Genomic DNA, 9,474 nt, shown 5'->3' on the forward strand with positions numbered 1-9,474 from the left:
TGGTATAGCTTTAATGCTACATGTTTAAACTCATTTCTTCACTATTCTATTCACTATTTGCTTTGATCTTCACTATCACATCTAGTTATGTACACTCTGACCTATCGTGAAGGCAACGTGCCTGTCCTGGCACTGATGTCGTACCCCTGATCTTTACTAATTTGCACTATTGGTGCTTGCCTGATCTACCAGTTGCTGCCTGCAGTTGCGAGGGGGGCAGGTGCAGTTTGGCGTGTTGGCTCCATGGGGGCCCCCCTTCCCCCTTTGTGCATGCCCAGTCTATAGGCCTCAAGTTTTTTGTTCGAGCGGGATATCCTGAGGTGGGGTGGGTGCCGTGTGACATGCTTCGGGTCCCTGTGGGGGATATTTATGGCGTTGAGCTGGTGACTGCCCATAAGGTGATTGTTAATCTAACGACGGAGGAGGTGTATAGGGCATTTTTACATCGCTACGAGGGGCGGACCTTGCCCCTGCCCGATGATGCAGGCACTGTGACTGTCTCTGATCGCAGTGGTGCCGTCAACCTATGTAAGCGTGCATGGGGCGCCCTTGGAATTTCCAGAGGGGCTGCTGAGGCGTTATTTCGGCCAGTTTGGAGCGGTCGTCAGTGTGCAGTTCCACCTGCTCTCCTCGGGTCCGCTAAAGGGTGTGCAGTCATATATTCACACCCTAGGAATGAGGCTGCGGGCGGACATTCCTTCTCAAGTGAAGCTTCTGGGGTGCTATGCTAGGGTGTATTATGCTCGTCATCCCCGTACGTGTTACCGTTGTGGCCTCTTGGGCCATCAGGTTGCTGGGTGCTCTGAACCTGCCATCGCGCCCGTCAACCACTTCCGTGAGGAGGATTTTCCACCGCTCCCTGTGGAGGAGGATTCGGTGGCTGTGGATGTGGACGACTCTTTGGCTGCTGCCATGCCCGGTGTGTCGCCTGATGCGCCTCCTGTTGATGTCGCCCCTCCTCCGGAGACTGTGTTGCCTGTTGCGGTTGCCTCTCCTCAGGAGGTTGTGTCGCCGTCGGGTGTTCGTCCTGCCCCAGTTGCTGTCCTGGATACTCCCGTGGTTCTTCCGGCTCCCGTCTGCACGGCTCCCCCATCTTACTGTTCTTCACCTGTGGTGCCTGTCACTGCACCCTCGCCGTGTGCCCAAGCTATGCTGGGGTGGCTGTGGGGCCTCCTACTGAGCTCGACCTGGTTCCTTGTGTGGTTGAGGATACTGCCGTCCTGCGGAGAGCGTCGGTTCGCCCGGCTTGTGTTGATCGGGTCTCTGGGTCGACATCCGGCTCTGATGATGTGCGGCCGGCGCCCAAGCATTCCCGGCGATCTTCTGATTGGGCTGATGTGGGAGAATTCGACGATGGTGGGCCTTCCAGTGACGGTGGTGAGGTTCCAGTTGCGTCGCATTCGTCGGTGGTGGCGGAGGTCCATGTGCCTGCGGCTGCCAGTGTCGATGTTTCTTCTAGTGAGGTGCCTGTGGAGCTTGCTTCCGGTGCGTCGTCTGCGTCGGATGGTTCCGGTTCTGCGTGGGGGGGGGGGGTTCCTCCTGCTGGAGAGGGTGGTGACCTGGTGGTGGTGTTAAAGAAGACTGCTCGCTCTGGGAGTTCTGTGCCCCCAGTTTCGTCCCCTGGTTCATAGGCGGCGGTTTTGCCGCTTCTCCCGTTTCCGACCGTCTCTCCTGCATCTCCTGCGGTGTCGGGTGTGGGGTTGCTGTCTCGGCAGCCTTCATCTTCTTCTCCTGTGCGTCCGGCTGTGAGGAGATGGTTCACCAGCTCACTTACAATAGTGCTCTTATGCCTGTGGGAGCCAGTACACTTGTTAAGTGCACTTGTTAAGTGGATGGACTTAAGTTTTGTGACCAGCAACCGAAACATCTAGTGTTTGGGCTCATGTGAGAGCCCCAGTCATCAGCAGTCCATAAATGTTACCCTGGCCGGGGTGGCATGTCTGTGGACAGTGCTAGAGCTGATAGCATCATCTCCTTGTATGGCATGAGGGAGACAACTTTGCGCGGGAACAGCTAGGCCCAGGCGTGGGTGAGCTGTGGGCCTCCCGCGCTCGCTGGCTACTTGAGTCATTGTCATGGAAACAGCCGCCATCTATTGGATGAGAGGGGTAGGCCGCTGTATGCCTTCCTCTCATTGGTTATTTCGAGAAGGACGCGGGAGTCGTCGGTGTGAGCATCATTCTGAACCCAGCTGCCACCTTGTCAAGACGCTCTCTGTACTCAATTCGGCCAAATTGAAGTATAGGGCGTCGTGGTGGCTGGACTACTCAACTGCTGATGCTTCCTGCTTCACCAACGACAGCGGTCGTCACAGAATCCGGCCGAAGTCGTCGCTTGGAGGGGTTTAAGACATTGTGTACAGGGGGTAGAGGTACAGTGATCTGGGATCTTGGGGAATGTGCATACGAGCAGTAACAGACTCGTAGATCCCATACCAGTGTTGATTAGACTTGCTAGTGCTCTTTAGCAGTCGATGGGAACGGGGAAATTCGTGTCAGTGTTAAGGCAAATTTCCCATGTTGGTGTGAGACGCTATCGTTGTGCGCGTCACCTGGGTATGAACGGGGTTCGAGTGTGCGCCAATTTTTCGAATAAATACCACGTAAGGTATTACCGCCGCCTACGCCACCCTGTGCGAGCCAGCCACCTATAGCGGGGTGCCTGATGTATGAGAATGGTGTGTAGCTGGCAGTGTGAATGAGTAAGTACCTATGTATGTATTTCTGGTGATTAGTAGTCTCTAAAGCTTGAATTCGAGGTCAAGTGTTCCGTCACATTGTCACGTAGCACCTGTGAGGTGAAGTAAATTGTGGGCGAGGAGATATTCACCTTTGTGTCATCTTGTCAGTCCAGAGGGACTTAAGTCTGGTGTACACAGACGTACAGTGTGTGTGTGTGTGTGTGTGGGTACACACGGGAACAGAGTATACATAGATTAGCCAAGGACTGAGAGGATGTCCATGTAATAATTATATTATATCATTGTGGTAATCATTTTTGATCGTCCGTGGGACAGAGTGATATCATTTCCATGTGTGGTCTTGCAGGTGTGGAATTCCAACACTGAGCACTCAGGTATGTGTAACGCCAGTGATTCCTGGCAATGATTATTGTGGAGTGTACCACAGTGTGGTCTTAATTTTTTGTATTGTTCCCAGGGCCGTGACAAGTGTGATTTATGTTTATATATATATATGTATTAACGTAATTTTGGTCGAATTTGGTGAGTGACGAGGCTGGCTGGAGAGACCGCCACCGCTCTGTCGAGTGAGGTAACTCTCGAGAGTATTTATCGACATGCGTGATCGATAAATCACTCACCCATGTGATTTAAGGAGTGCGAGATCTCTTTAGTGTTCCCCAATAACGTTTGATAGCTGTAGGCTACATGTGTCAGCAGTATAATATACTGCTGCTATGATATATATAATCATAGTGTCACGGTGCCCAGTGTTATTGTGTTATTTACTGTGTGGTGATTGAAATATTTTGACCTATGTTCTAGGGGTTATTTGCAACAGTAAGTAAGTAAGTGTGTGCAGTATTCTAATATTTGGAAATTAGAGTACTTGTCGTGTGTGTTATTGCAAAGGGGTTGTTATTTGATGGTGATTGTTGCTAGTGTTGAGCATCACCGTATGTGATTGCAGTTCAGTAAGTTCTAGGGGGTTCATGTCCTGTAGGTTATTTTACTAGGTTCTGCAGTATTGTCATTGCAACTGGATTGTAACGTAAATCACTGTGATTTGTTAGTGTGATTTGTCATTGTCGTGGGGGAACTCGGCTGTAGACGAGTACTTGGGTACACATATATTCTCTTGGTTATCTGGTAGGACATCGAAGTCCAGTATTCAGTGAGGTGATTGCGAGGCAATTAATATAACGTAACCAAGGGAACGCCCATTGCTTTAAGAGAATTTGTTCTTTGACAATTTGAGTAACGTAGAATACGTTTGGGTTAATTTACTTTCCTGCAAGCAGCTACGGTAGTCTCGAGGAGCCTAGCCATCAGCCAGATAAGAATTAGAGTATTGTCTGTCGTAATTAACGGTCAGTGGGCCGGGTAATTGACGTGTTTCAGGAAGTCAAAGTAATTAACCTCGATCCTTGTTTGATCGACTCACACGAAGGCTACATTGTTCCATTAACGTAACGTCGTTATCTGCCCGGAAGTACCGGCACTTGATTGACTCGTGGGAGGAGTAACGTCATTTTAGAATAACGTAAACGTGGGGCTAATTACTGTTATTAGCCACCTGAATTGGTCTGAGTATGAAAGGCTTAGACGGAATTCATACCTTAATGTAAATTGCTGAGCCAGTGTGAAAGGTTGCGTATTTTAATTGTTTAATTATTGATCTTGAGGATAGTAATTAATTACTCTAAAGGTAATAACGAGTGATTACCGTTCTCTTAGCACTTTGTACATTGTAAATCAGAGTTTACCATCGCTGAGTGATTAGTAACCGATTAACGTAAATTAACGTAACTAGTAAAGAGATTAATCAGCTGTCTGGTAGTACAGGGATTAATGGGATTTTCTCACTGAATGCTCGACGGGTAGTGTTGTGTAATTTCCGCGTTACTAGTGACAGTTGTAAGAGTTATTAAATTAACGTAAATGCTATTGTGTTATTAACGTAAATCAATTGTTATTGTTTGTTAATCGTCCGTGGGACGGAGTGTTAACGTAAGGATTAATTGGAGGAAAGGTGCTGGAGTTGCTAGTGAGCCCATTAGATATTGTTGTCATTGAAAGACTACTTATTTGATTGCATTGCAACCGCCATTGCAGGTGTAGACTGCACTGAGGCGTAGAACAGTTAGGAGGTTACTGGAGACGTATTTCAGAACCTACTGTGTCATTTGTTGTAATTGTGATTATAGATCTGTTAGTTCTTGTTTCTTGTTGATTCCTCTGTGGTCACGCTTATGTTCGAGTTAGTTCATTATGCAGTCCGAGGGGCTGGTGTCTAGCTGTCATTGATAGTGTCACGGGAAGGATTTCGAGTAACGTCATTGACATTTCTTTTTGTTTTGTTGTAGTAGTTAGTACTTTATTGAATAAACTAAGTTGTTATGGTTAACACTGTCTTTTCGTTACACCCCACACATTATTATTGTTATGCAAATGTTCTTCACACTCGACTAATAAAATTGAGACTAATTCTGAGCTTTGGATCAAATACACGGCACCACACAACAATAAATTATTGTTGTGAGAGCCCGTGACCTACTCGTTAGATTCGCTTCGGCGATTGGCGAAGGTCGGCGGCCTAAGTGGAGGGGATTTCAATTTTCATTGGGGTCTCGGCGTTTGCTCGCGCCTAGTCAATTGTTCATACATGGTCCCAAAGTGAGGAATGAGCTGTTTACTACACTGGTGTGTTAGCTAAGCAAGTCCTTCCTCAGGCGACCTAGTTGAATATCACGACAGGAATAAAGGTTAAAGAATAAAGAAAATTCTTAGACATTTTCCGAGCTAAAATTCCTTATACCAATTTCAATTTATTCCACAAATTCTCATTAAAACTCTCACACCGGCGGCGGGGCCGTCTCGGAGGCCTGCGTCTGCTTCTTCCATGTCTTCTGCCTCCTTTCGCTCTGCCTTACCTCATTATGCGACTACTGCCACCCAGCTCAGGGTGCTGCTACTTCCGCCTGATCAGATGATTCCTGAGTTTATGCACGCCCCCCTGAAGCAGGGGGGATCGTTGTCCTACCGACAGGGAGTACTTAGTGTGGGAGGCCTATAAGTGGAAATATACTATGCATGAGTTTCCTGAGAAACATTCGCCTCCCATTGACGTATTTCCTCCTTTTAAGTGATTTTTTTTGTATGTGTGTGTGCTATGTATTGTGGTGTTGTGTCTGTTTATGTGCGTGGGGTGCGGTTGTGTGCGTGTGTGGGAGTATTTTCTTGAATTTGTTGTTGTTATGTATTTGTACCTCTCCGTGTGGGTTTTGGGGCCAATGGACTTGTTTTGTGTTGTTTCAAGGGTTGGGTTGTTGGGTGTGGGTTTGGGTAATTTGTAATTGTACTGCTGTACTGTTGTGCTTATTGTTTTTGTTGCCAGCCCTTCAGGCCGATCTCTTGTGTATTTGGTAATTTACAACTTTGTGCCTTTGTGATTAGTGCTCTTGTGATCTGTTTGCCTTACGCATGCTTGCCTGTACTCATAAAACTGACGACAAGTCTTGCACTGTTCTTTTTCTACTATCTACCATTATGTTTGGTTTTTGTTGTCGGGAGCCGGTCGGCCGAGCGGACAGCACGTTGGACTTGTGATCCTGTGGCCCAGGTTCGATCCCAGGCGCCGACAAGAAACATTGGGCAGAGTTTCTTTCACCCTATGCTCCTGTTACCTAGCAGTAAAATAGGTACCTGGGTGTTAGTCAGCTGTCACGGGCTGCTTCCTGGGGGTGGAGGCCTGGTCGAGGACCGGGCTGCGGGGACACTAAAAAGCCCCGAAATCATCTTAAGATAACTTAAGATAAGAGGCCCTTCAGGCCGGTATTTTCTGTGATTTTGTGATTTTGTAATTTGTGTAGTTTTCTTGTGTTTATTTCCATTACCCTCCTATATTGTATTGTTGTTCATTGTTTACTGTGTGTATTTGTATTTGTATAGTGTATTTGTCTTTTTATGTTTTGTGATTTGTATTTGCATTTGTGTTCTGTTCATTCTTGTTTTATTGTATTTCTTCGCATGTACGCATGTAAAAATATAAATAAAAAAAAAATAAAAAATTTGCACTATTGGACAAAATCAATGAAATTGCTATTTTCTGATCGATGTGTTACACTCTGTATTATCACTAAGCAATGATATCCCCTTGTATCCATCTGATGTCCTGAATTTTGAAGCCATTTCCGACGAGCACGGCACAAGTGTCTACCCATCCTTAACCCTTGACTCAGACTCTTGTGTCTTGTGTGTGTGAGTGTGTGTGTGTGTGTGTGTGCGTGTGTGTGTGTGTGTGTGTGTCTGTATTACTGTGTGCCTGTAGGGTCGAACTCTTAGCTCTAGGACCCTGCCTTTCTAATCGTCGGTTATCTAATAATTAACTGACTCCTGGTCTATTTTCACTCTGTCATATCAATTACAAATGTTTCTCTCTCTCACACACACGATGTTGGTGTTGTTGGTGTTGTTTTTAGATTCAGCAATGGAGAACAAAAAGTTAAAAGTAGCATGGGCTATGGTGAGCCCATAAGTGGAGGCTCTTTGGAGCCATTATCTGTATCAATAGCTGATACTCGAGATCTGGTGATGGATTGGGCCTTCATGGTGGTTTTCAGCCCTAGAGGGCGGGCTGTATCAGTTATGGAACTGTTGTGGTAAGTGTGGAACTATAGGTCTTCCCTTTTTCTTTGCCTGAATCTTTAGCTTAGTCGTGCTGTCGTTGGAGTTTGGCGAGGTGGCCTCCATGAGGTGGTCTTGTACTGAGTAGGTGTCGAATTTGTTGTGCGGCAGTGGAACTCCTATTAAGATTTCCTCGTGTGAGGAATCCGTAAGCTCTGCAGTTGGTGTTTTCGTATTTTGCCTCGCAGCCTGAGGTAGATTCAAGAGTTGTGGATTGGTGATAGAAGCTATTTCAGGAGCGTTGGTGGTGCTGTTAGCCTTCGTAGACAGCACGTCTGCTAGTGCGGCTGCTGACATGGTGATGATAGGAGTGTTGAGAGATGAAGAGGGGCACAAACAGAAGCACTGGGGGCACAAACCTCTGTTTGTGCTACCCGGGTCTTGGGTGGTTCTCGAGTCTGTGTTGAAATCGACCTAGTGGTCGATATGGTGGTAGTTTCCAGAGCACACACACACACACACACACACACACACACACACACACACACACACACACACACACACACACACACACACACACACACACACACACACAGAAAAGGGGACTACAGAAGGATAAGGGACTACCTAGGAGAAGTGCAGTGGGAGGAAGAACTTAGAGGAAAAACAGTGCAAGGTATGATGAACCAAGTCATATTGAAATGCAAGGAGGCTGAAGAGAGATTTATTCCAACAATAAAGGAAAAAAGCAGGAGGGAATATAATAACCCATGGTTTAATAGACAGTGTCAGGAAGCAAAGGTGAGAAGCAGGAGGGAGTGGAGGAAGTACAGAAGACAAAGGACAGAGGACAACAGGATTAGATGTAACAGAACTAGGAATGATTACATTAACATAAGACGAGTGTCGGAAAGAAATTATGAGAATGATATTGCAGTCAAAGCGAAAAAGCAACCAAAATTACTACATAGCCATATAAGAAGGAAGATGTCGGTAAATGACCAAGTGACAAGACTGAGGAAAACAGAAGGGGCATATACAGAAAGCGACAAGGAAATCTGCGAGGTACTGAATGCAAAATTCCATGGAGTGTTCACAACCGAGCCTGAGCAGCTCCCATTGTTAGAAGAGATTACCCAAGATGAAAGACTATCAGATATAGAGGTGACAGCAGAGGATGTAATGAAACAGTTGACAACACTGGATGCAAATAAAGCTGTTGGACCAGACAAAGTATCACCGTGGATACTTAAAGAGGCAGCGCAGGCTCTCAGCGTGCCTCTGGCAATGATCTTTAATAAGTCACTTATGTCGGGAGAATTGCCCAGTTGCTGGAAGGAGGCAAATGTCGTACCGATTTTCAAAAAAGGTGATAGGGAGGAGGCACTTAACTACAGACCCGTATCACTGACAAGCATCCCCTGCAAAATACTTGAAAGAATAATTAGGCTAAGACTTGTTGAGCACCTGGAGAGCATTGGGTTTGTAAACAAGCACCAACATGGGTTCTGGACAGGGAAATCATGCCTAACAAACCTTTTAGAATTCTATGATAAAGTAACAAGGATAAGGCAGGACAGAGAAGGCTGGGTAGACTGCATATTTCTTGACTGCCAAAAGGCCTTTGATACGGTACCGCACATGAGACTGCTATACAAACTTGAGAGGCAGGCAGGAGTAAGCGGAAAGGCCCTAGTATGGGTGAAGAACTACCTAACAGGAAGGAGCCAGAGGGTAATGGTAAGGGGCGAGAAGTCGGACTGGCGAACAGTAACAAGTGGAGTACCTCAAGGATCGGTGCTGGGACCAATCCTCTTTCTAATTTACGTAAATGATATGTTTACAGGAGTGGAATCGTACATGTCAATGTTTGCGGATGACGCAATATTAATGAGAAGAGTTGTGACAGACGAGGATTGTAGGATCCTCCAAGAGGACTTAAACAGGCTGCAGAGATGGTCAGGGAAATGGCTACTGGAGTTTAACACCAGTAAATGTAAAGTTATGGAAATGGGATCAGGTGACAGGAGACCAAAGGGACAGTACGCAGTGAAGGGGAACAGCCTACCTGTAACGATTCGAGAAAGAGACCTGGGAGTGGATGTGACACCTAATCTAACTCCTGAGGCACATATAAATAGGATAACGACAGCAGCGTACTCTACACT

General features: G+C 46.5%; 1 protein-coding gene across 1 annotated transcript; it reads right to left on the reverse strand.

Moving 5' to 3' along the window:
- Positions 1–1,147: 1,147 nt before the first annotated feature.
- LOC138359879 (uncharacterized) lies at positions 1,148–1,867 on the reverse strand. The gene has a single exon (XM_069319662.1). The coding sequence runs from the start codon at positions 1,865–1,867 to the stop codon at positions 1,148–1,150; it is 720 nt and encodes a 239-aa protein (XP_069175763.1).
- Positions 1,868–9,474: the final 7,607 nt, after the last annotated feature.

Source organism: Procambarus clarkii, chromosome 93 (assembly GCF_040958095.1).
Source record: "Procambarus clarkii isolate CNS0578487 chromosome 93, FALCON_Pclarkii_2.0, whole genome shotgun sequence".
Classification (NCBI taxonomy): domain Eukaryota; kingdom Metazoa; phylum Arthropoda; class Malacostraca; order Decapoda; family Cambaridae; genus Procambarus; species Procambarus clarkii.

Bases quoted from the DNA above. Each gene is read 5' to 3' on its own strand.
- LOC138359879 (XM_069319662.1), bottom strand. From the start codon at position 1,867: ATGTTTCGGTTGCTGGTCACAAAACTTAAGTCCATCCACTTAACAAGT.